Source organism: Phodopus roborovskii, unplaced genomic scaffold (assembly GCF_943737965.1).
Source record: "Phodopus roborovskii unplaced genomic scaffold, PHOROB, whole genome shotgun sequence".
Taxonomy (NCBI): domain Eukaryota; kingdom Metazoa; phylum Chordata; class Mammalia; order Rodentia; family Cricetidae; genus Phodopus; species Phodopus roborovskii.
Genome location: NW_026126448.1, coordinates 19,562,300 through 19,588,762, shown reverse-complemented (window position 1 = coordinate 19,588,762; position 26,463 = coordinate 19,562,300). Strand labels below are relative to the sequence as shown.

The 26,463-nt window shown below is 48.7% G+C and overlaps 1 protein-coding gene across 6 annotated transcripts in view; it reads left to right on the top strand.

Moving 5' to 3' along the window:
• Ptpru (protein tyrosine phosphatase receptor type U) overlaps positions 1-26,463 on the top strand; it is a 79,450-nt gene that overhangs the window by 27,282 nt on the left and 25,705 nt on the right. For 3 of the 6 annotated variants that reach the window (XM_051188956.1, XM_051188955.1, XM_051188954.1), the window contains exons 8-16: positions 4,159-4,467; positions 8,942-9,051; positions 9,308-9,509; positions 9,817-9,919; positions 12,739-13,012; positions 13,601-13,637; positions 14,295-14,433; positions 17,566-17,595; positions 18,924-19,081. In XM_051188956.1, the coding sequence (XP_051044913.1) occupies positions 4,159-4,467; positions 8,942-9,051; positions 9,308-9,509; positions 9,817-9,919; positions 12,739-13,012; positions 13,601-13,637; positions 14,295-14,433; positions 17,566-17,595; positions 18,924-19,081 (1,362 nt within the window). The remainder of the gene's footprint in view (positions 1-4,158; positions 4,468-8,941; positions 9,052-9,307; positions 9,510-9,816; positions 9,920-12,738; positions 13,013-13,600; positions 13,638-14,294; positions 14,434-17,565; positions 17,596-18,923; positions 19,082-26,463) is intronic. The other 3 variants (XM_051188959.1, XM_051188958.1, XM_051188957.1) reach the window with 1 other exon arrangement.

Sequence of the window (26,463 nt, the reverse complement as noted above, 5' to 3'; positions counted from 1 at the left end):
GCCTTGTTCCAGTCTCTTCTTTCCCATATGTCTTCAGTGCACATCTCCACACGCTTGTCGTGGGGATGGGGCTGACGCTCGCTCGGGAGTCTGCTTCCGTTTGCTCGGTGCAGGTCCATGTTTATAATTATGTTATTGCCTGCAGACATCTACCCTGGATTTCTGGGCTGTTTGTTTCTATATCCTTATTATTGTAATGCTACATTGAGAAATTAAATGCTTGCAGTTCTTTTTATTCTCTTGAGTTGTAGTCTTCAGAGTAAACAGTCAGGAGCGATTAGAGGAAGGGCTCTGACATGTTATTGCTTTGCGGCATGCTTTCACTAATTCATATTGTTACAGAAGTCTCACTTTGGTGCACACGTTTCTTTATTGATTACTATTGGCTGGGCGCTCTGGTTTACCATGTCCCGTGGGATGCTATGTTTCCTTTTTTTTTTTTTTCTTTTTGTTTTGAGGCATGATCTCATTTAGCCCTAGCTAACCCCCAACTCACTACTAGGTAGTTGAGGATGACCTTGAAAAGTCTTGATCCTCTAGCTTCTACCTCCTGAGTGCTGGGATCGCAGGCATGTGCCTGGCTTATGTTTGGTCTTTAAAGGAGGAGGTTTTAGGACAGTCTCATGTACTTCAGGCTAGCCTTGAATTAGCTTGGGAGTTGAAGATGACCTAGAACTTTGGATCATCTGGGATAATTCACAGTTTTAAAGTAGGCATTGTCTCCTCCATTGGCATCAGCAATTCAGAAGGGTGATTAAGGCACTTTCCCATTTGTTTCAGAGCTAGTGAGACTGGATGCAGGGTATGATCTTGGATGCCCTTGACCCTGTCCAAGGTTCCTCCCACCAGGCAGAAGCAGTTGTTGGCGTTATAACGCCCATCCTGGGTTAATTTAATAGACATTACATGTGACCTCCTGCTTTCCCATGCCCCCTGCTCTCTGGTCTCTGAGTGGCCCGTGGGATTCACCAGGCTAGGGTTTCATGGTCCCCAAGCTCTGTCTTGTCAATGTGCATTGGCAGCTGAAGGGAACGCCTTGTCGGCAGATGGCTTTTGGAGGCAGAGAGACTCATGGATTCACAACCTTCAGTCAGCATGCTGGTTTTAGTCAACATGGTATTTGAGCCCTGGGATCTGCCCAGGACAGAAGAAAAGAGGGAAGTGAGTCTTCCTTTCATGGCCCTTCAGCCTGTGGAGGTGGACCAGGTCATTCAGCTACTAGAGAGGGAGATGTCCACGCAAGCTGGTGTTTACCCTCTGTGGCCAAGGCTGCTGTCTTGCATCCTGAGAGGTGCTTTTGAGTAGCCTGAGTGGGTTGCTAGTGCTCGGAAATCTGGAGATTTCATAACAATTCTGAATTTCTAGCTCTTTTGAAAACTGGGAGGGTCTGGGAGTTGGAGCCTGCAGTCCTCCATGGGAAGGCTGCTCACCAGGAGACAGGGTTATGGTGCTGCTGCTGGTGGGACCCTTGAAGTCTTGCTCACTCTGAAGTTTCCATCTGGACAGTATACCTTGAATGTGACCTGTCGGTGTCTGAATCTTGCAGGAGGCCAAGGAAGCAGGTGCCTGAAGGATGGGAAGGAAGGAGAACAGGCATTCCACACACAGGGTGGTGTGTGGACAGAGCTGGTCTGAGACCATTCTCACAAGAGTAAAGAAAGAGTGGCATACAGGCTCCTGTAGACACCCTGGCTCAGTGCACACAGAGCAGGCCAGAGCCCGGGTCCCAGCAGAGATTAAATGAGACTTCTGAGGAAGATGGCATGTGAGCACACATGGTGTTATGCCCCAAGCACACAAGAATGATGGGGTCAAACCAAACCCACATGGACATCTGTGGCCTAGAATGGTGAGAAGTCTCATGTTTGGCAACTGGGCCAGCAGCAGGCACCCTTTCTTGGGTGGCAGCGAGTAGCAGCAGCACAGTCTATAATGTCCTTGTGGGATGGGACTTCGGTGGTTTTTGCTTAGGGAGAGACGGGAGAGGGTCAAGATTTAGACCTTGTTAGTAGGTTCTGAAATCTGAAATCTCTCTCTGAGGGCCCCATATAGGGCTGAAGACTTGTCCCTTGCCTGGGCTAGGAAAGAAATGAAGGCTGGATGGGAACAGGAACTCGCTGTGCTCAGGGCTAGGTTGGCCATTGTCACTCCTGCACTCCTGTGTTGGGAGAATGTGAACTGATGTTTCCAGATGTATCTTTTTTACAAGGGGTATGCTGAGTAAATTTGTCACTGACAGTGACCACAGGGTCTTCCTTAATCTCATTAAGGGGCTAGTTAGACCCTTACAAAAGGGATGGGGCATTTTGCAGGAAGACACTCCCAAAACTTTCGAGGTATGGATTCAAATGTCCCAGAATCAGGGTGTGAGGGATAAAGCATCCTTGGAATCATCTTGGCTCCCTCTTGGAGGCTTGATTAAGATCATAGGCTGGTCAAGGCAGACAGGGAGATGTGGGTTGAACCCTCTCTCTGGAAGTTCTTTGTGTATGTGTGTGTGTGTGTGTGTGTGTGTGTACATTCCATAGTGCTTGTGTGGAGGTCTGTGTCCATCTTGTGTTTTTGAGACAGGATCTTGCACTGGCCCAGAACTCATCAGATAAGCTCAGCTGGCTGGCCATTGAGTCCCAGGGACCTGTCTGCTTCTAACCCCTAGGAGCTGGGATTACAAGCACACATTGTTACATCCATTTTTATGTGGACTCTGGGGATTGAACTCAGGCTCCTTATCCTTGCAAAGCAAGCTATCTCTCTAGGTCCCGGTTTGTCTGTTTACAAAGTGGGGGCATATTTTAGGTCAGTGGAGTTGTTAAGAGACTGTGTACCTCAGCCTGCCTCTCCTTCCTGTTGGGGCAGCTGTGTCTCTCCAAGGCATGAGTGTGACTATTTGTGAAGGTGAATTCCTCCTGGGGACCAGGGCAGTGGCAGGAAAGAGCCTGGGTTCTGGTGCAGTCCTTTGATTGTGTGACCTGGGACCCTCACCTAACCTCTATTTCTCTGCTTTTTCATTTATATGACAGTGTCAATGACAGCCTCTGTCTTGTTGGGTTTCAACCAAGATTAAACGAGATAAAACATTCTAAAGCATCCAGAAAGATGTTGGACACTCCCCAAATCCCCTAAATATTAACTGCCAGTGTTATCATTGCACAACAGATTCATTTTCCTTGTGGCTTTGGCTGTCAGGGAACTCACCATCCAATTTGCACCTTACCTGTAGAGCCCTACCTTGGACATAATGACATGGATTTCTTTTTCTGCTTTCCAAACCTTCTCTGTCATATTGTACTATTTGCTGTCATAGCTCCCATAATCCTTGTTTGTATATATTATGTAATTATATATGTATTGATACAAATGGTTTTGCAGTAAGTTTAGAATTAGTAAATGAAGAAAATATAGCAATAGGTTGATTCTTAGTGGCCCAGTGTTGTTCTTGAACTAGGGGGTAAATTGTGCTAATTATACAGCACACCTTTCTATTTTGAGGCAGTGTCTCATTATGTAGCCTAGGCTGACCTCCTGAGTACTGGGATCATAGGCATGTGCTACTGTGTTGGTAAGCGCTAATGGCTTTTCTTTTACATTTACTTATTTATTTATAGTGTGTGTATGCACCAGCCACACTGTGAATGTGGAGGTTAAAGGACAACCCCAGGGAGTTGGTTCTCTTCTTCTATCCCATGGATCTCAGAAATTGAATTCGGGTCGCTGAGCTCAGTCAAGTGTCTTTCTTTATACACTGAGCCATCTTGCTGGCCCAGTAGTTAGTGTTTCTGAAGGGTTATGGTGTGTTGGCCTTTGCCATGCCTGTTTCACGTGTATAGTGTAGCCTAAGAATCCCCAGAGGGAGCCTTGCTTCTATGTGGGTGTTGGGGATCTAGATTTAGGTCTTTTCCTTTTGCAGTTCAGGAAACCAAGGCCGGGAGAGATGGAATCATTCAGTGATTACCGGCTGCAGGTGGTAGGACCAGGATTCAGATGTGTCTGGCCTTAGTCCAGAGTGTACAGTATTGCAGCCTGTTCAGTTCTGAGGGTGCTTGAAGTTCCAAGAGGCAGAGGAGGAATGGTTTCTGGCAGTGGATCGATGCTCTCTTTCTCCCCTTCTTTTTTCCTTCCCATTTTCTCAACCTTTTCCCCTGCTTTCTATGTCTCCAGAGCCAATGAGGGCCCCCAAAGGCCTGGCCTTTGCCGAGATCCAGGCTCGCCAACTGACTCTGCAGTGGGAGCCCCTAGGCTACAATGTGACACGTTGCCACACCTATGCTGTGTCCCTCTGCTATCACTACATCCTGGGCGGCAGCCACAATCAGACCATCCGGGAGTGTGTGAAGATGGAGCGGGGTGCCAGCCGCTACACCATCAAGAATCTGCTGCCGTTCAGGAACGTCCATGTGCGTTTGATCCTCACAAACCCTGAGGGGCGCAAGGAGGGCAAGGAGATCACCTTCCAGACAGATGAAGATGGTAAGTGTGCAGGCCCAATTCCCAGAGCTGCGAATGCCTCCCATACCCTGGGCCGACATGAGCAGGGAACAGTGGTGGTCATTACTCATTCTTAGGGAGACTGTGGGTTGTTAGGCTAGTGTAATTTCTTCCTCAAGGGATTTGAAGAACTCAGTGATGAATTAGGACCAGGGATTTTTCTCATGGCAAGGTTTTTAATAACAGTTTTCATTTGTGAAATAGGTTTGGATGTATTCAGTCACTTTCTGTCTAGTTTTTTCAGATGCCCCCTCACTGAACCAGGACCTCATCAGCAGGCAGATTGGCTGGTTTCCAGGTTTCCACCCATCTCTGTCTCCTGCTTCCCATAACACCGGGGTTACACATGTGTGCTACCATGCCTGGCTTTTACATAGACACTGGGGATCCAAACTTAGATCTTCCTGTTTGCATAGCAAGTACTTGACCTATCTCTCCAGTCCTATTTTTAGCCTTTTGAGTCTTTATTGCACCCCCTCTCCCCTTTTCTGATATGGTCTTGCCATGTAGCAGAGGCTGGCCTTAACTTGTAATCCTCCTGCTTCAGCCTCCTCAATGCTGGGATTGTAGGTATGTGCCACCACACCCAGCTTGAGCCTCATTTCTAATGCATGCAATTCAAGCCATATGCTTTCCTTTATGCCCTACTTTAGCTGCATTCCAGAGTGTTTGTTGTTGTCCAGTGCTGGGGCTTTACCTCAGACTTGCACATGATAGGTAGGTATTGCACAGCACTGGGCTCCGTCCTCAGTCCACCCATAAGTTTTGATATGCTCTGTTTTCATTACCATTCAGTTTAAAATATTTTCTAATTGCTGTAATAGTGTCATCTTTAACCCAAAATTACTTAATTTTTCCTTCCTACCTTCCTTCCTTCTCTCTCCCTTCCTACCTTCCTTCCTTCCTTTCTTTTTTCCGAGACAGGGTGTCTCTGTGTAGTCCTGGCTGTCCTGGACCTCACTTTGTAGACCAGGCTGGCCTTGAACTCACAGATATCTATCTGCCTCTGCTTCTTGAGTTCTTGAGTGCTGGGATTAAAGGTGTGTGCCACCATTGCCTGGCCACTTTGTTTAGTTTCTAAGCACTTAGAACATGTGTGTGTGTGTGTGTATGTATGTATGTATGTATGCATGCATGCATGCATGCATGCATGTAATGGGCGTCAATATTGGTATCTGGGCCTTGTGCAAGCATTCTACCACTGAGTTACAGCCCCAGTCCACCAACAAGGACTTCTAATTCATAATCTTTTTGTTATTGATTTCTGGCCTAATTCACTGTGGTCAGAGTAGGAATTCTAGTCTTGAAATTTGATCCTTGCTTTGTGGCCCAGCAAAGGGTTAAATTTCAGTGGCTGGTCCCCTGTGTCACCTCCCACCATTGTTGGGTGTAGCTCTTTATGTGTCACACTGTCTGCACTTAAGCACACACTCTGCAACAGATACCAGTGTGGAAGGATTCTTTGTGTTAATGCATAATTGTCACTCTGGCTGCATTTAAGCACAGGCTCTGAATCAGGCACCAGTGTGGATGGATTCTATGTATTAATGCTGCTGTTTCTTGTCCTATGTGACAGACGATTTCACATAGCGAGTCTGTGATTGGTAGAGCAGGGCCTTGTAGAGCTGGCTTGAAAGCTGGTTTTGTGGTTTAGTTTCAGTGCCATCCATAGTTACTTAGTTTTAAGTTTTTGATTTTTTTTTTGTGTGTGTGGCGGTCCCACCAGTAGCGCCGGTCATCCTTGGATGTATGGCATGGCGGTTCTTCTCTTCCTTTTCCCTTGCGTCGGCACAGGTCCACACCACCACACCTTGCAGACCTGCCGTATCTAGCAGCTGCACTCTAATGCCAGTACATACCCACTGCCTTCTCTAAATTCCTGCAGACTCCCAGGAACCTGTAAGAGGACTGACTGGTAGGTTTCCTTGCTGTCTCCATGTGCAATTTCTGTTCCTCAGCCTTCCTCTTTGGTTTTCCACCAGACACCACTCACCTTGATTACGTGAATAGGCCACACTGAAGGTTTTCTCATGGCGGGAGCAAGCAATGGCTGGGATTGCCCCAAAGCTTTGCACAACCTGTAGCTAAACACCAGACTGCCCCATTCTCAAGATCTCTGTATGTGATTTGATCGCCATGACTATGGTCAGGCCACCTCATTCTGTCCAGGGTGGTCAGTCCAATAAATTCCCATAGACTGGACACTTCAGGGAACTCCCATCCAAATGAAGAAATCACATCCCAGTACCCCAGGAGGCCACCAATGCTTCCCATGTTCACCGCCTCCCAAGGGTAGCCATTATCCCTCCAGATAACACTGTGTATATTCTTGTTTGCTTGGTTCTGGGCTAAGTGTAAGCAGTAGATACTTGCTTTGTGCCCACTTGTTTCTGTGAATTTGATGCTCTCTGGAGAATGGACCATGGCATGCATGGTTCTCACTGCTGTGTGGTTCATTCTAGGAATGAATCTGCCACATTTACTTTCTGTTAACTGTTGGTGAGTATCCGGGCAGATTCCGAATTTGGTTACTTTAAACAATGTTTTCAAGAAAGTCTGTGGAGATTATTTTTGGTAGGTATTCGTGTGTCATGTGGGCGTGTGTAGGAGAGAATGGCTAGGTTGTGTGTGTTCATCTTTAGTAGATTTAGCCAGACAGTCTTCCATTGGTCGTGATTGTGTCAATGTATACTCTACTAGCAGTGAATGAAAACTTGGTGGTTCTGTGATCTTACTGACACTCGAAATTGTTAATTGCTGTGTGTTTTTTGTTTGTTTGGAAAGGTAGAGAATAATCTTGGGAAATTCTTGCTTTAACTGAATGCTTAACTTTCATTGTGTGTGTGTGTGTGTGTGTGTGTGTGTGTGTGTGTGTGTGTGTCTAGGCAAGATGTTGATGTTTTCTGCTTTCCATCTTATTTTTTGAGACAAAGTCTCACTGAGCTTAGATCTCTTTGTTTCAGCTTTGCTGGCTGGCTGGCAAGCTCCAAGCAACCCACCTGTCTTTTTCCCCTAGTCTCTACTGCTGGGTTACAGATGCACACCCCCAGTGTTGCGTTACAATGCACACCCCCAGTGCTGGGCTATGATGCACACCCCCAGTGCTGGGCTATGATGCACACCCCCAGTGCTGGGCTATGATGCACACCCCCAGTGCTGGGCTATGATGCACACCCACAGGGCTGGGCTATGATACACACCCCCCAGGGCTGGGCTATGATACACACCCCCAGTGCTGGGCTATGATGCACACCCCCAGTGCTGGGCTATGATGCACACCCACAGGGCTGGGCTATGATGCACAACCCCAGGACTGGGTTACAGATGCACACCCACAGGGCTGGGCTATGATACACAACCCCAGTGCTGGGCTATGATGCACAACCCCAGGGCTGAGTGAGTTACAGATGCACACCCACAGGGCTGGGCTATGATGCACACCCCCCAGGGCTGGGCTATGATGCACACCCCCAGGGCTGGGCTATGATGCACACCCCCCAGGGCTGGGCTATGATGCACACCCACAGGGCTGGGCTATGATACACACCCCCCAGGGCTGGGCTATGATGCACACCCCCAGTGCTGGGCTATGATGCACACCCCCCAGGGCTGGGCTATGATGCACACCCCCAGGGCTGGGCTATGATACACACCCACAGGGCTGGGCTATGATGCACACCCCCAGGGCTGGGCTATGATGCACACCCCCAGTGCTGGGCTATGATGCACACCCCCAGTGCTGGGCTATGATGCACACCAGAGCCCTGGCTTTTATGTGGATGTTGTGAGCACCAGACTCAGGTCCTCATGCTTCAACCGGGCCAACTCTTCAGCCCAGCTCTCACTGCTTCTTTCCCTGCTTCCCCTGTCCCTGCTGGATGACCCCCACTTCCTCACAAGTGCTTATCCAAGTGTTTTACCAGCCAGAAGCTGCACCCCACCATGCTTGTTAAGAGTGTACAAACCAAACTGACCATACCTCACAGTGCTCGTGAGGAAATTTTCATAGCACGTGTATATGATGTAATTGTCAGTGCTGTTAATTTTCTTCCATCTCACTGAGACTGTTTATGTAATTAAGATCTTTTTATACAGGAAAACATCTCCACCCATGATCCCGACCCCCTATTGCAATTGTTTTCCTTTCTCTGGTAAATATCTGTATTTCATGAAAGCTACTAACTGGAGCTAAACAAGAGCCTGAATGGAACCTGCTTGGCCATGAAACGTGGGCCCTGTGGAATGGGCCATATGAGCTTTGAATTTTGCATATTTCACATTATTTACTTCTGGTGAGAGAGGGGCTGCATCATGTCCATTTCACTGATGCAGAAACTGAGGCTCAGGGGGGCCGATTGGCCTGAGCAGAACAGTTGGGAAAAGATAAGGGTGATGCATGAACTGTGGTATTTGGAGCCAAAGCCCACTTTCCTGTGCCTTCATCCTTCCCTCCCAGTGCCTGGTGGGATTGCAGCTGAGTCCCTAATCTTCACCCCACTGGAGGACATGATCTTTCTCAAGTGGGAGGAGCCCCAGGAGCCCAATGGCCGCATCACTCAGTATGAGGTGAACAGGGGTCCAGGCGGGAGGTCAAAGTTCCTGTGCTGTGATAGAGAGAGACAGGCAGGGGGACAGAGAGGGGCCGTAAAGCTACTTCTGAGATGGTCAGAGTTTGTGTTCTGTGAGGTCTGAGTAGGGTGGTGGGCAGCCCGGTGGATTTCTAATTTTCCATGGAAGATAGTGGGTGGTGGGTGGGGTTCCTGTGATACTGAGTGACACCCATCCCTGTCCTGAACCACCTACCTGCCCCTTCTGCCCCCAGATCAGCTACCAAAGCATCGAGTCCTCGGACCCAGCAGTGAATGTGCCCGGCCCACGACGCACTATCTCTAAACTCCGCAACGAGACTTACCACGTCTTCTCCAACCTGCACCCGGGTACCACCTACCTGTTCTCTGTTCGTGCCCGTACCAGCAAGGGCTTCGGCCAGGCGGCTCTTACCGAGATTACCACCAACATCTCAGGTGAGCTTCCTTGGGAGGAGGCCTAGGGTCTCAGGGTTCCAAGGGTGGAACAGCCTAGTGTGGGTACAGAGGACCTTGCTGAGATAAATGAACTATTTAAAGGTTTCAAGTCAGGAGTTGGGACTAAATCAGAGGGGTCAGGAGACTATGGTGGGTGGAATCAGATGGTTGAGATCAGAAGTCAGAGACTAAGTTTGGGGGCCACGAAAGCTTAGATCAGGGGAATAGTAGGTAAAGGGGCTGGAGGTCGTCTGGCCTTTCTGGCCCAGTGGCCAGGTGCCATGCTTGTGTCCCTGTCTCTTTTCAGCTCCGAGCTTTGATTATGCTGACATGCCATCACCCCTGGGCGAGTCTGAGAACACCATCACAGTGCTGCTGAGGCCAGCCCAGGGCCGTGGAGCACCCATAAGGTGGGAAAGCCTGTACGGAGTGGGTAGGCGACAGGCCTCTCCTGAGCTGGCCAGCTCTCTGGTTACCCTGTTTCCTTCCTGCCTGGGCTCAGGGTTGAGGAGGGCACACCATGATTCTGAGTAGTAGAAAGCTTGAAGCCACTCATTTCCAGCTGGTAACTATCATGGGTTTCCTGGACAGTGTCCAGTTTGGAGAAGAACTAGGCCTCCCCAGGGTGGTTCGTTAGACATCTGGAAGTGAAAATCTTGGGGCCTTGTATTTTCTAACTAGTTCTGTTCTTGGAGATACAGGGATGGGTATCTCTATAGAAGGCTAGGGAACCAGCTAGTTAAGGCCATCTCTATGGGATGGCCTAGCACTTAGATTTTCTGCTCCCAATTCTCTGGAGGCTCTGGGATTATTGATGTCACAATGGCTTCCTCTGGTGTGTGTGTGTGTGTGTGTGTGTGTGTTAGAGTACAAATGGGGAGTCTGTGTGAGTGGGGTCATCTCAGGGTTGTTGCCTTTGTGATGTGTTTGGCATGGAGATGTGAGGGTGGTTGAGAGGCACTGGGTGTGGCGGGGGGAGAGGGTTGTCAGTATGAGTCTGCGTGTGTTTGAGAGTGTGTGGATGCTCATGCAGGTGTGACTCATGGTCAGCTCGACAGTGCACAAAGTCACTTACACATCATTGAACCCTGTGCAGAGCATGTGATTAAACATGCTTGCAAAACAAATGAAGGGAGGAAGGACTTAGTTTGACTCGGTGTCAGAGGCTTCAGTCTATGGTCGCTTGGCCCTGTGCACTTAGGCAGAACATCAGGGTGTCAAGAACATGGGGCATGGGGGAGTGATTGACCTCAGGGTAACTGAGAAGCAGAGAGAATACCTAGGCTCCAGCTGGCTGGCTTTGTCCTTTCCCTGCTTTATTCCATCTGTACCCTACATTCATGACAGGTCTTCCACTCTTAGATGACCCTCTCTGGACACATCCTTGAACATACTCCTAGAAGTGTGCTTTACCAATCTCCTAGGTGTTTTTCAGTCTAGTCAAGTTGCCAGCTATGTTAACTGTCTTAACTTGCAAAACCTCTGCTGTGTGTGTGTGTGTGTGTGTGTGTGTGTGTGTGTGTGTGTGTGTGCATGGGTGCACATGTGCGTGTTCATGCGGCTCATGCATGCTGAATTAAAGATTGGGAATGTGAGAGTGGGGTCATCTTGAGGTTGTCTTTGTGGTGTCTTTGGCATGAAAATGTGAGGGTAGGTGTGACTTTTGGAAGTCACAGAGCCTCTCTGCCACTTCAGTCTCCTTTAGTGGGGACTAAGGGCTGTCCCATGAAGGTGGTTGGATCGCTCTACCTTCTCATCTTGTCCTTTACCTTTTCTTCCTCACCTGCTGGGTCTCCCCCGTATTTCCTACCACTGCCTGCCTTGACCCTGTGGACTTTCAGGCCCCTGTGGGTGTTGTGTTTGTTGCTGAAGCCTCCAGGTCTTTGTGTGGCATCTCCAGGGAGGTCTTGGGAAACTTCTCCCTCAGTGTCCTCTCGAGGGATTCTGTGAGCTGGGATAGTCAAGCTAGATGGGAATAAGGAAATGGGACGTGGTGAGCAGGGAGACCCTCATCTCTCTGAGGCTGCGTTTCCTTAGACATCACTTCAGCTTGAGGCTAATGTGTATTATTGTCCGCTCCTTGGACCCTAGCATGGGGGGGGGGTGCTGCTGAGAGCGATCTGGGCTGGTGTTTGCCGCAGTTCTGTGACAGGCAGTGAACTGACTCCTTGCACTAGAAACTGGAGGGAAGGCAGAGGCATTCCTACTTCTCAGAGGAGAGGTTGGTGTCCGAAACAGGTGTCCCAGGCTGAGCTGTGATGGAGGCTGACGGGAAAGATTTAAACATATCAGACCACAAATTCGTGTAAGCGGATGTTTCTCTGCTTCCTGCCAGTTCCTAAAATACTACACAGAATCTTATATTAATTATAAATGCTTGGCCGATAGCTCAGGCTTATTACTAACTAGCTCTTACATTTTAAGTTAACCCATATTCCTTATTTACCCTCTGCCACCCGCGGTACCTTTATTAACATGGTACTTTCCTACTTCCTTTGCATCAGCTGGTGATTCCTCAGACTCCTCCCTTCTCCTTCCCATCATCCTTAGTTTGGTCCTCTCGCCTATACTTCCTGCCTGGCTACTGGCCAGCCATTGTTTTATTATACCAATTTGAGTGACAGATCTTTACAATGTAGGTCCACAGTGGACTGGAGGAGCCCATAGCCAAAGCCCCTTCCTCGAGGTGCTAAAATAAACAGAACCCTAGTGGCGAGGAGGAGAGACATAAGACAGGGCAGGAGGGCCCTGCCCAACACAGTGGGCTCCAGCCTGCAGACAGGGTTGTCTGAGGGTTCAGAGGGGTCCAGATGGTAGCACCAGGATATGCTTGTTTGCTTTGTGATTGTCTCTTTCCTGCTGGGGACAGTTAGTTCCAGGAGGCCCAGATCCTTCAGTACCAGCACAGGGCCTCACATCTGAGCACAGTAAATGTGGTCTTACCTAGTTACCCTTTACCCAGGGAAGAGACAAGGGATGTGTGGCATTCCAGGTTCTGTGTCACCTTAGGGTTTAGTCCCACGGAGGAAGGCTACAATTGGTGGCAGCAATAACAACGGACACTCACTAGCTAAGTGTCCTTGCTAGCTACACCCTGGTTCACTCCCATCTTACAGGGGTGGAAACTGAGGGTTGGGAGCTTCTGTGACTTGCTGGGTTAGAAAGACCTTCACCATCTGAAGGCTGTCTGGGCCCCCTGTGGTCACTTGCACATCTCCTCCCTGTCCAGCGTGTACCAGGTGGTTGTGGAGGAAGAGCGACCACGGCGGTTGCGGAGGGAGCCAGGAGGTCAGGACTGCTTCTCCGTACCTCTGACCTTTGAGACGGCACTGGCTCGCGGCCTGGTCCACTACTTTGGGGCTGAGCTGGCTGCCAGCAGCCTGCTTGAGGCCATGCCTTTCACTGTGGGGGACAACCAGACCTATGGTGGCTTCTGGAATCCACCGCTTGAGCCCAGGAAGGCCTACCTCATCTACTTCCAGGCAGCAAGCCAATTGAAAGGGGTGAGGGACCGGCTGGGTCCTGGTGGTGTAGACTGGGGTGGTGGGTTGTAGGGTGGGGAGACCTACCACTGGGGCCTGAGACCTAGTCTTACACCCTAACCTCCTTTCCTTGAGCCACGCCCTCCCGATATCAGGCTTCTTCCCACAGATGCCCCAACATGCCTGTTGACCAGGCTCCCTTGCTTCCTGAGGCCCTGCCTTTTCTCAGACACCTCTTCCCAAGAAGCCCACCACTAGGGTCTCAGGCCCTACCTCTGCCCCAGACTTCACCTCCGCCCTGGGCTCTGCCCTGTTCTCCAGGCTTCTGGATCTTTAGCACTCCAGGAGTTCATTTTTTTTTTTTTTTTTAGCAGACCCCTAGATCTTGTTCCTGCTCTCATGTCTGAGGCCCTACCCCACTTCCCCATGCTGCTTTTGTGTCCCTGATCACATTGGTCTTACGGCACAAGTCTATGGAGAGCCCTTAGTTAGCAGTTTGTACCTTACATGTGAGCCCTGGCTAAGTACAAGTGATCCTGATGGGGTTCCTGAGCGGTGGAGCATGGGGTTGGCTTTTGTGTCACTGAGCCCCTTTATCTGTACTTCCAGGAAACCCGGCTGAACTGCATCCGGATTGCCAGGAAAGGTGAGTACGCTGGGCGTCTTCAGCCCTGCCCAGGCACAGCCTCTCATCTGTGGGAGCACACAGGGCTATGGGAGCCTATGATTGTGGATGGCAGGCCCCAGTTAGCAAGATCTTCCCGGCTTAGCTCCCTGGTGCCCACTTCAAGGGCTTCTTCTCTCAAGCTGGACAACAGGCAGCCTCTCCCACCATCCACACTCCCCATAGTGACAGAAGGGCCCCCGACAGAGACGGGGACCAGCCTGTGGAAAGAAGCTTGTCTTGAGGGTGATGTTGGTAACTGGTCCCTGGTTCTGGGTTCTGTATCTGTTCCTTTCCCTATAGTGGGAGAGACAGGTGGGGACAGGCAGGGAGGCGTGAGGACCGCCACTCTTATAGACACGGAATGTGGTTGGTTACATCCTGGGATGTCTCATCTCAGCTGTGGCACTTGCACTTTCCTCCTCCATCACCTGGCAGGAGGGTAAGGGGTCTGAAGGCCCCAGGTATCCCCGGTTCTCTGTATGAAGATGCTGGGGGAGGGTGTCTCTAGGGGGACCGAGAGGAGGAGAGCATGCTGAGAGAGAGCTGTTTGGGCAGCTTGCTCAGTGCCTCAGTGCTCAGACCTTGGCCTACAGGGCCAGGCGGTCTCTGATCCTCTGCCTTTTTCATTCTCCCCAGCTGCTTGCAAGGAGAGCAAGCGACCCCTCGAAGTGTCCCAGAGGTCAGAGGAGATGGGACTCATCCTGGGCATCTGTGCAGGTGGCCTTGCTGTTCTCATTCTCCTCCTGGGGGCCATCATTGTCATCATTCGCAAAGGGTGAGTAGGGCTAGTGCTCCTGGCCCACCAGGGACTTCCTACCCCTGGAAGGTCTGCTGGGCACAGAGGAGCCGTGCTCTGTGGTAGAGCAGCCCCTGCTGGTGGTGAAGTATGTGGAGGGCTGCCAGCCTGGGCATTGGGCCTGTGGATGAACACACGCTGGCCAGTGGGAGTCAGGGACTCAGCAAAGGCCGCTGTTGTGGCTGGAGCACAGGTCTGGCTGGTGCCAAGAGCCACTATCCAGGAATGGGTACTCTACCTGGTGCCAAGGAGCTGCGCTGGAAGCAGGCACTGCCCTCCTTTGCCCTACAGGGGCTGTTCCAATAGAAGGCACAGCGGTGACCTGACTGTGACTTGGCCCCCTAGCCAAGGTGTCTGCCATGACTGATTGTGCAAACTCAGAGCCCCAGAGTGAGAGAGCTGCCAGGGAGTTGAAGGACATCTGGTCTAGTGTTTAGAATGGTTTCAAAGCGACAGAGCCTGTCAAAGCTGATGATCTCCTCACTTTGCAGAGTGCTTGCTTAGCATACACAGAGTCCTAGGTTTGGCCCCCAGCCTGGTATAGACTAGAAATGATGGCTCACATGTGTCATCCTAACATTCCAGAGATGGACACGGGAAGATCAAAAAGTTCAAGGCCATCTTTGTCATCTCTGCCGTATACTGAGTTCAAAGCTTGCCCGGGTTACATGAGATCCTGTTTCAAACACAAAACAAAAGCTAAAAGCTCAAAGCTCCAAAACAAAACACCCTCCCCACCTGGAGCTCAGTGAATTAAGCAAGAGTTGGAGGCAGGCTGGGAGCTCCTGAGACTCCTCCTTCTGCAGCCACACACTATCCCATTCTCATCAGGCCTCTCCAGAACATGGTGGCTCAAGAACCATAATTGAGCCTAGAGGAGGCAATGGCCCTGCCCAAGGTTACCCTAGAAGCCAGAGGCAGATCCAGCCTCATCCTTCCCCGTCTGGACTCTGGCTTCTGTAGCTCCTACTGCTGCCAGGCTGGGAACACGCAGGCCGGTTGGCACCGGTTCTCTGGGCTGCCAGGAGCAGATAAGTAGGATCCAGGGAGGGGACAAAGAGCTGGCTAGGGCCATCAACGATAGAGATGGGGTATGGCAGTGGACTGGAGATTGGGTGTGGGATGGCTTGCCTGTCCTGGGCTCCGGCTCAGATTTTTTCTTCTGAAGTCGAAGAACAGTGTCTTGAGACACACTATCTTTAACGATCACTTAATGAGGGATGACTGTGTGCCAGGAGCGTTAGCTACTGAGTACCCAGAATGTGCCAGGCAAGGTTCTGGCACTTGGGGTCTATCCGAGAACATTTCCTTCTTGGATCCTGACAAACAGCAGGCCTGACTCCCTTTTCTCTGGTGGAGAAGCTGTAATCAAAGTGAGTTGCCCGAGTCTCTAGGTAAAGAGCTGGGGCTTGCTCTGCGTCAGGCTTCTGAACTTCACCACAGCCGCGAAGGCTCCTGAGGGGAGAGAATTGGCCATGTAGGATATCATCCACACACCCTGCAAATAGAGCCTTGGCCAGGACAGAGTGAGCCATAGGTGTAGTCAGGGTGTCACGAGGAGACCGCCCTTGTATAGTCTCTATCTCATGTATCCAGGCTGTCCAGGCTGTCTCCGAAGCCCCTAGGACCATTCCTCCCCACTTTGCTACTTGTTCTAAAAGTCACTCATTTGCACTGTGGCCTGTCACTGTGCCCCCTGGTCATGGCCTTGGGGAGCCAGTGGACTTCTCAGGGCTCCCCTGCCAAGTTTGCATTGTGGGGTTTGAACAGGTTTCAGATCAGCCTGTGCTGCGAATGTAACGGGCTGAGTAGGAGGTACAGTACCCACCCCTGGGTCTGCCCTGGGGGTGAGCACTGAGGGAGTTCCTGGGCCAGGGTCTCAAGACAATTTCTGAGACCTAGGGAACTCTGGCTTTTGCCATAACAACCGTGACTTAGTGGCCTCATCTGTGAAATGGGAATATTTTTTTTCAGTGCTGGAGATTGAGACCTGAGCATTGAGCATGTTGGACAAGTGTACTACTACTATTCAGTAGCAGTCTTACTTCAACATGAGGCTTTTCACACAAGCTTTGGGTGCCCAGAGAGAAGGTGGCCTGGTTCCTTAATGAACTCCATAGTCAGAGTCAGTCAAGGTGGAAAGAGCGGGCCCTGGGTTTGCCTAGGCATCCTGCTGGGGCCTCTCTAACCTGTTGGGACTTCTCCACCCTGCTGGGGCTTCTCCACCCTGCTGTGCTTCTCCACCCTGCTGTGCTTCTCCACCTTGCTGTGCTTCTCCACCCTGCTGGGCTTCTCCACCCTGCTGGGGCTTCTCCACCCTGCTGTGCTTCTTCACCCTGCTGGGGCTTCTCCACCCTGCTGTGCTTTTCCACCCTGCTGTGCTTCTCCACCCTGCTGTGCTTCTCCACCCTGCTGTGCTTCTCCACCCTGCTGTGCTTCTCCACCCTGCTGGGGCTTCTCCACCCTGCTAGGGCTTCTCCACCCTGCTGGGCTTCTCCACCCTGCTGGGGCTTCTCCACCCTGCTGGGCTTCTCCACCATGCTAGGGCTTCTCCACCCTGCTAGGGCTTCTCCACCATGCTAGGGCTTCTCCACCCTGCTGTGCTTCTCCACCCTGCTGGGCTTCTCCACCCTGCTAGGGCTTCTCTACCCTGCCTTTTCTTGTCCCTAGATATTCTCCATCCTAGGCTGAGGTGCATATGCAGGACTGCCTGCTCAGGGGCTGTGGAGACTGCAGAGGAGAGCCTGAGGGTGGGAGCTGTCTGCAAAGGCCAGAGCAGACATGCATGGGGGAAGGTGCCTTTTGAGTATCTGTGTGCCAGTGTTTATTTCTGTGTATGTACACGTGAACTTATCTATTATGTGTAAGTGTGCATGTGTATGTGTGTCTGCACATGTATGTGAGGCTGTGAAAGCTGTGCATCTATTCCTCAAACTTTTTGCCTTCTGCAGCAGCTCACTGAGGGAAGATTCTGGAAGGGCTTTCAGTCCGAGCTCACAGTGACTGAGTCTGGTCAGTCTTTTGACTGAGTATGGCACCTTGGCCTGTGTGGTCCCTTCCTTCTGGGAGGGAAGCCTGGTCACACTGTTGTTTCTTTTTGCACGCTGCCAGGAGGGACCGCTATGCATACTCCTACTACCCGTGAGTAATTCTGACCACGCTAGGTTCCCAGGGCCCGCTTTCCTGATCTCTCTCTTCCTCTCTCCCCCTCTTTCTCTTGCCCTCCCTTCTCTCACTCCCCCCCTCCCCGCATCAATGCCAGCTCTTTCCACGGCATCCCCTCCCTTGTGCTATATTTCCCCTTTGCCCCAGCAATGCTTCTATACTCAGCTGGCTCTGTGCTCCTTCCCAGCCACCTTGCCCTGACCATCACCCTCCCAGGCCTTGTGACCTCTCTCCAGGAGATTCCCTGCCTCCCCTGCCCCCATGCCTCCTGAACCTGTTCCTCACCCTGCTGGTTCCCAGTACCAGCCCCCAGTTTCCCTCCCCTCACTCCAAGGAATTGCTGACATGGCTGCTTTTCCTCCCCGTGATTCCATGTGGATAATTTTTGAACCTAAATTCAGAACTTTTTGAGTGTGTACATAATTCCATCCACCTCCTCTCACACTGAGATCAGCCTGAGGCTGGTGGAGTCAGGTATCCCCCGTTAGCCCCTCCGTGCTCTGCCTCCTGTGGATCTGATGGGTTTGTTTTTGTAGTTTTTGCAAGGAGGCTGAGAGCCCCTGACTGGGAACCGAGCCTTGTGGTTCACCACCGGAGACTGCCTTCTAGGCCAGTATCCACTCACCAAAGGGTTCTCTTAGGCCTCATTGTTCAGCCAGCTTGGCAGCGTCTTCAAGCCTCCCCAGGGACCCCAGGTCATTTCCTCGTAGGCATCTTGCTCTTTTAGCCACAGAGCTGTGCTTCTGCCTCTCATCTTCCCCACGAGCCTGGGAGGCACAGCCTGACCCCCCAAGTGTCCCAGGCAGGGCTGCTCTCTCCTCCCTCTGCTACACTCATTTGCTGGCCAGGCAGGTGGGTGATAGGATTCATAGCTATGTTCCCTGAAAGACCCCTGAGCTGGCAGAGCAGACCCTGGCCCACCTTCAGAAGGCCTGTTTCTCCTCCTGCAGGGTGGAGGGAGCTCTTAGGCAGGGCTCTTGCAGGATGTGGGTGTTGGGGCTGTCTGGTTTGTGGGATGGTGGCGCTGGAGTGGCACCTAATTAGGTCTAGAGAGAACTGGTGCTCTGTCTCCTGAGACCTTGGAGCAAGAAGGGACAGAAAACAGGATCCCAGCTATCATGGCTGCTATTGGCTGGTGAGTGAAGAGTATAGATAGGCTCTGTCCTCTCTGTAGCCAGAGATATACATTTGTAATGCCGCTGACTCCTGATCCCAAGGCTCTGAGAGCTGGGCCTTCCCTCCCACCTCTGGGTGCTGTTGGCCCCACCCACAGTTCCAGTGTCTCCAACTGTCCCCTTCTGCAGGAAGCCAGTGAACATGACTAAGGCCACTGTCAACTACCGCCAGGAGAAGACTCACATGATGAGTGCTGTGGACCGCAGCTTCACAGACCAGAGCACCCTGCAGGAGGATGAGCGTCTGGGCCTGTCCTTCATGGATGCTCCTGGCTACAGTCCTCGGGGTAAGTACTGGCCCTCCCAACCCCCAGGCTCACAGTCACAGGACAGAGCCCTGCCAAGGCTTTGCTGCCTTCTGTGTATCAATATTGCCCCAGAAATCCAGAGAATATACAGGATGTATTGACACTGTGCTTAGAAGGGCTTAGAGGAACTCTGCCAGCACAGGAGTAAGACGATGTCACACCCTTACCTCTTATAGGGCATTTACTGTTTGCCAGACTGGGGGTATGGAGACAACTAGTCTGTAGTCACACAGATCTAGACTGGCCTCTGGGATCTGTTCTTTATAAGGCTGGGTGACCTAGGGCAAGTTGCTTAACATCTGCTTCTTCACATATGAAGTGGGAAGAAGGTCGTCTTTGCTGGTAGGCCAATTCTCCCCAGGGCTGCTATGATGCCCAAATGAGACAGTGTTTGTGAATCACTTCGTGTTGTGTCCTGATTGCCAGAGCAGAGCGAGTCAGCTGCTAGGAGTACGCCCTGACTTTCATTCTCCACCTTTTTACTTTGTTTAGTGTTGTTGTTGTTTTGGTATTTTGAGACAGGATTTCTCTGTGTAGCCTTGGGTGTCCTGGAACTCACTCTGTAGATCACAATGGCCTCAAACTCACAGAGATCCACCTGTCTCCTATGAGCTGGGATTAATGGTATGAACCACTACCACCCAGCTAGTGTTGATTTATACAAAAGAAAATAGGGAAGGCCGCTGAGACACTGTTTATGAATGACTAAAGCCATAAGAGTACTAAATACCAGTGACCCACTGACTGTTCAGAACTGTAGGGGAGTGCTGCTTCCCAGCTACACCCCTGCCACCCTCTTATATAAATGCTGCCTGAAACTTTTATACATAATCATCTGGCCTTTTTCTTAAAAGATTTTGTTTTGTTTTATGTGTGTCTACCTGTATGTCTGTATGTGCATCATGTGCTTGCAGTACTCAAGGAGTACAGTAGAGAGCATTGGGTTCCCCTAGACCTGGTGTGGGTGCTAGGAACTGAACCTGGGTCCTCTGCAAAAAGCAGCATGTTCTGGGAGGTGGTAGAGTGGCAGAGTGATTATCCACCACATAGGACACCCTGTGTTCTAACCTCAGCACCCTTCACAAAAACAAAACAACAACAGAAAACAAACAACAAAGAGTAGCGGGCTCTGAACATCTCAGCCATCTCTCCAGTCTATCTATCCAACTCTCTGACCTTTTAAGGTCAGTTATACCACATGCATATATTCCCCAAAGAACACATTATGTAGTTTTATTCATTTTCTATCTTTATAAGAAGGGACCCACATTCTATTGTTCAAGACAATGTCATGTTCTCATCCTTGCCCATGTGGACATATGGCTTTGCTACAGTTCACTACTGTTCCCTGATGTACAGTTTTCCATTGTACGATGACTTCCCAGTTATGTTCTTTGTGAATGTTTGTTGCTTCTGGTTTTCTGTTAGCACTGTGGGGCTTCTGAGAGGTACTTTTACGCAGGTCTTTAGATGCTCCTGTAGACACTCCTCCATATGAGAACCCAGAAGTAGACTCACTGGATGACAAAGTACGTCTCCTTCAGCCTCAGAGACAGGACTAGGATGTCTTCCAAAGCAGTATTGCTCTCCCCTTCTCGTGGGAAAGACTTCATTGCTATACATCAGAATTAAAATTCTCCAGCCTTCTTTCCTTTGCTGAGCTGGTTTGTATGAAATGGTGATTTTCTATAGTCTTCATTTGCATTCCTCTGAGTGCTAATGAGGTTGAACACATTTTCCTGTCATGATTGGCATTCAGGTCTCTTCTTCCACGAAATGCCTGCTCACATCTTTCACCTCATTTTCTGTTAGGTTTTTTGGGTTGCTTTCTTAGTGGTTTTTAGGAGTTCTTTATATATTCAGGATAATAATCATTTGTCACATATGAATTGCAAATATCTTTTCCCAATTTGTAGTTCATCTTTCCATGTTATTTATAGCATCTTAGGAGGAATAGAAACGTCTTTATTTTAATGTCCTTACATTTGTCAGTTATTTCCTCTGTGACTGCTGCTTTCTGTTTTTCTTAGACTTTTTCTCAGGGACTGGGAAGGTGACTCTGTTGGTGAAGTGCTTGCTGCACAAGCACGAGGACCTGAATTCAGACCCAGAACCAACCTTTAAAAGGCCAAACAAGGGCTGGAGAAATGGATTAGCCATTAAAGGCTGGCACATGAGGGTTTCTGGAGCTCACTGGCCAGCTATCGGAGCTTAAGGGGTGAACTCCAGGTCTGGGGAGAGCACCCCATGATTTCAGCCCAGGGACCAACTAGAATACTGACCTCTGACTTTCACATACATGTCCATTCGTACATGCTCACACATGGGCACCCACCCACAGCCACACCCACAGGAGGATGCCCATGCACACATACACATATACACACACCACACAGATACACATATACACATGTGTACACATATACACCACACACATACACATGTACATACACACCACATACACATATACACATACATACACACATACACACATGCACACACACATATGCACTCACACATACACACACATGCACACACACACACACACACACACACACACATATATATATATATATATATATACATGCACATGCGTAGACATACCCACATATACACAGGCACACACACATACATACCACAGATACATACATATACACATGTACACAAATACATACACACCACACACATATGTACATGCATACACATATATACACAGGCACACACACATATACAATGCATACACACACATGCACTCACACATACACATGTGCACACACATACATACCCCCCACATATGTATACACACATATGCACAAACATACACACATATACACATGCCAGATACACACATATACATATGTACACAAATACATACACACCATACACACATATGCACATGCATGCACACATACACACAGGCACACACATATACACATGCACATACACACTCATGCGCATGTCATTAAGCATTTTTTACCCTTTGTTCCTTCAATCTTAATATATTACATTTCATATTTAAAATTTTCTCTGGAATCTATTTTTGTGTGTGGCATGAATTAAGGATTTTCTTTAATGCACAGGAATAATGAGAAGTTTCTGTATCATTTTCTTTCTTAAAAGCTTGTTTTGGTTTATTTTCTGTGTATATGATGTGGGGGTAGGGGAGCTTGCCACTGCCAACATGTGGAGGCTGGAGGACCACTATGTGGAGTCTGTGTTCTTCCTCTGCATTTAGGTTTGTTTGGGGAATCAAACTCAGGTCACCAGGCTTGTGTGGCAAAGCTGTCTGTCATTCTGTCACAGTGTTGAGATGTGTGGGTTGAGTTCTGGCTTTCTTCTATTGGGTCAGTATTCTGGTTGGTCCCTGGTCTGAAATCATGGGGTGTTCTTAGCTATCTTGTTATTTGAGATGTATCCACCCCTTTTGTTCTTTGGGCTTTGTTTTGTTTTCAATCTCTTTGCTAACAAACTTTAGAATTGTATTTTCAAGTGGCTTCATATCAAATCTATGGATCAATTTTAAGAGAACCGAGGTCTTATAAAACATCTTTCCTCTCAGGAATGCTGTGTATGAGCATGACACATATCACCTAGTTTATTTACATCTACTTTTTTTCCCATAAATTCTGTACATCCTTTGGGAGCTACATTGGGTCCTTTACTCTTTGATGCTGAGTACTGAACCCAGGCTTGGTACATGCTAAGCACAGTACCTCGCACTAAGCTGTATCCTTTCCGGGTCTCTTATGCAGAAACTTAAATTATATTACGTGTGTGTGTGTGTGTGTGTGTGTGTGTGTGTGTGTGTGTGTGTAGGTAGGTAGGTGAGAGGACAGCTTTTAGGAGTCCATTCTCTTTATTTTGTGGGTCCCAGCAATTGAACTTAGATCACCAGGCTTAGTGGCAAGCACCCTTTACCTGGTGAGCCATTTTACTGGTTCTTATTTTTGATTTCTAATGCAAGCAGTACACTTTAAAATATCACCTTCCCTTCTTCTCTCCATCATTTTTTCTTTTTCTCTTTTGGAAACAGGATCTCACTACGAAGTTCTGGCTACCCTGGAACTCGCTCTGTAGAACAGGCTGGCCTCAAAGTCACAAAGATTCTTCTGCCTCTGCTTCTAGAGTGATTAATGGCCTGTGCTATCATACCTAGCTTGCAGTTGGGTTTTTTTTTTTTTTTTTTTTTTTTTTTTTGATATGTGGCTTGATGTCAAGTTCATACTTCTCCATAGATGTTCTCCTTAGTTCTAATGCATCTGTAGAATCCTTCAGGTTTCCAGTATAGTCACAGGGTCTGCAGACACCAGCTCTTCAGTTTCTTCTAGGACAGTGGTTATCAACCTTCCTAATGCTGCAACCTTTAATACAGTTCCTCATGTTGTGATGACCCCAACCATCAAATTATTTTGTTGCTACTTCTTAACTGTAATTTTGCTACTGTTAGAGTCATAATGAAAATATCTGACATGCAGGACATCTGATTTGCAATCCTCCCAGGGGTCTCAACCCATAGATAGACAATCACTGTTCTAGGCCTTTCTTTCCATGGTTTTCTGTTGGATACCTTGTGGTGGTTTGAAAGAAAATGGCCGCAAAGGGAATGGTCCTATTAGGTGGTATGAATTTGTTGGAGTAGGTATGACCTTGTTGGAGGAAGCGTGTCACTGTGGGGGTGGGCTTTGATGTCTCATGCATGCTCAAGCCATTCCCAGTGTTTTAGACCACTTTTTGTTGCCTGTGGATCAAGATGTAAAGCTCTTAGCTCCTTCTCCAGCACCACATCTGCCTATGTGCCGCCATGTCCCAACATGATGATAATGGACTGAACCTCTGAATGTAAGCCACTCAGTTAAATGTTTTCCTTAATAAGGGTTGCTGTGGTCATGGTGTTTGGTCACAGTGATATTAGTATTAGAATGAGTAGAAGTGGTCATAGCAGGAATCTTTGTCTTGTTTTATTAACTTTAGGAAAATATTTCCAACATTTAAACATGGAGAATAGTTTGCTGAGGGTTTGGGGTTAATAATACCCTTCAGTTTTCAGTTTGCTAAGTGGGTTTGAAACTAAACAGTCATTAAACTTACAAGGTACTCTCTCATACTTACTGCAATAGCCATGGTTTCCCTTTCATCTGTTAATGAAGTGAGTGATATTTTTACATCTTCTAATTTACTGTGCTCATTGTTCAAGTGGTCTTTCTGGGTGGTCTCTTCTCATAAATAGTTCTGCTTTATACTTCTGTTGGGTTTGGTGTCAGAATTTTACAAATGCACTGGGTTTCTGATTTTTCCTTTATCATGGACTAATTCATGTCTGGAAAGTTTGGTGGAATTCATCAAAAACAATCTTTTTGGTTGTTGTTTTCTTTATAGAAAGCTTAACATTTCTTTAAAAACTTATTACATTTTGCCGGGCGTGGTGATTCATGCCCTTAATTCCAGTACTCCAGAGGCAGAGGCAGGCCTCCTGTAAATTTGAGGTCAGCCTGGTCTACATGGTGAATTCCAGGACAGCCAGGACTACATGGACAGACCCTGTCTCAAAAACAAAACAAAACAAACAAACAAACAAAAAAACCCAAAAGAGCCAGGTGCTGGTGGCGCAAGTCTTTGATCCCTGTGCTCGGGAGGCAGAGGCAGGTAGATCTCTGTGAGTTCAAGGTCAGCCTAGTCTACAGAGCAAGTTCTAGGACAGTCAAGGCTGCACAAAGAAAGCCTGTCTTGAAAAACAGCAACAACAACAAAACAAAAAACAAACCCAAAACAAATAAATAAGGACCCTTAAGGTTCTTTAAAGAAAACAGAATGGGTGTTGATCTGGGGTTGGCATAGGCCTTGCTGCTGAGTGCCATTGGAAAAGACAGCCGTGGGAGGAGGTGTGGATGGAGGAAGAAGGAACAATGATTGAAATGTAGCTCTTCTCACAGGGAACTCAGGGACTATTGAGGAGTCCAGAGTGATCCTGGGAAATGGAGACCAGGGCCACTGCCATGTGAACATTGGATACAATTATATCAAGAGTCTTGAGAAGTTGTTTATACATTACATTTTTATTTACATGTTTTCTGTGCATTTATGTGGGTGTATGTAGGGACATGAGTGCTACTGTGTGTGTAAGTGGGGGTCAGCAGATAGTTCATAAGAGTTGCTTCTCTACTTTTACTGTGCAGGTTTGGGTATTGAGAACTGAACTCAGGTGGTCAGAGTCAGTGATGGGTACTTTGACTCACAGGGCCATCTCCCCAGGCTAAGTTTGAAACTCATAACTAGCTTCTTTAGAGGAGCCAGGCTTTCAGACTTCCTGTTTCTGAGTCACTTTTTATTTTTTATTTTGGATCTGTCTATAAAAATAACACACATATATCAGAAAATGATGCAATTGGTGTTACAGTTGTCAGGGAATTTTTCTATTTCATGTATGTTTTCAAGCTTGACGTGTACTTATTTCCTTTTTGTAGTTTTCATCCTTGAATTTTACATTACTTAGTGGTAATCATGAACCTTCATTTTACAAAAAAAAAAAAAGAAGGAGAAGGAGGAGGAGCAGGAGAAGGAGGAGGAGGGCTGGGGATGTGGCCCAGTGGGTGGTGTGATTTTTCTGATGGGTTAGGAAGCCCTGGGTTAGACCACAAGCATGACATACATAGGGCGTGGTGACTCATGCCTGTAACCCCAGCATTGGGGTGGTGAGGCAGGAATCATCCTTGGTTACATAAGGACTTTGAGGTCAGCCTGGGCTACCTGAAACTTATCTCAAGAACAAAGAAACAAGCAAACAACCAAGCCAAAACAAAGACAAAGAGTCTCAGACAGGGGACATCACTTTCCCAGGTCACATAGTCAGAGGTGGCAGAGTCACAATTTGGGCGCATGTCTTTCTGAATGGCCAACACTTGTGTGTGCTGCATGGGGCTGGATCTTAGCGCATAGAGGGATTTAGGTAGTCAGCAGTGGGAAGGACAAGCATGTAGGATGAGGAGCCACGGATACAAATGCGGAGAGGTGGGCATAGGAGGGACCAGGCTGAGAGGGTGTTGAGATAGGGTGATGTCTTAGTTAGGGTTTCTTTCTTCTTCCTCTTCTTCCTCTTCTTCCTCTTCTTCTTCTTCCTCCTCCTCCTCCTTTTTTCCTTTTTTTTTTTTTTTTTTTTTTTTTTTGAGACAGGGTTTCTCTATGTAGGTTTAGAGGCTGTCCTGGAACTAGCTCTAGAGACCAGGCTGGCCTTGAACTCACAGAGATCCACCTGTCTCTGCCTTCTGAGTGCTGGAATTAAAGGCTTGTGTCACCACCACCCAGGTTAGTTAGGGTCTCTGTTGCTGTGAAGAGACACTATGACCATGGCAGGAAAATATTTAATT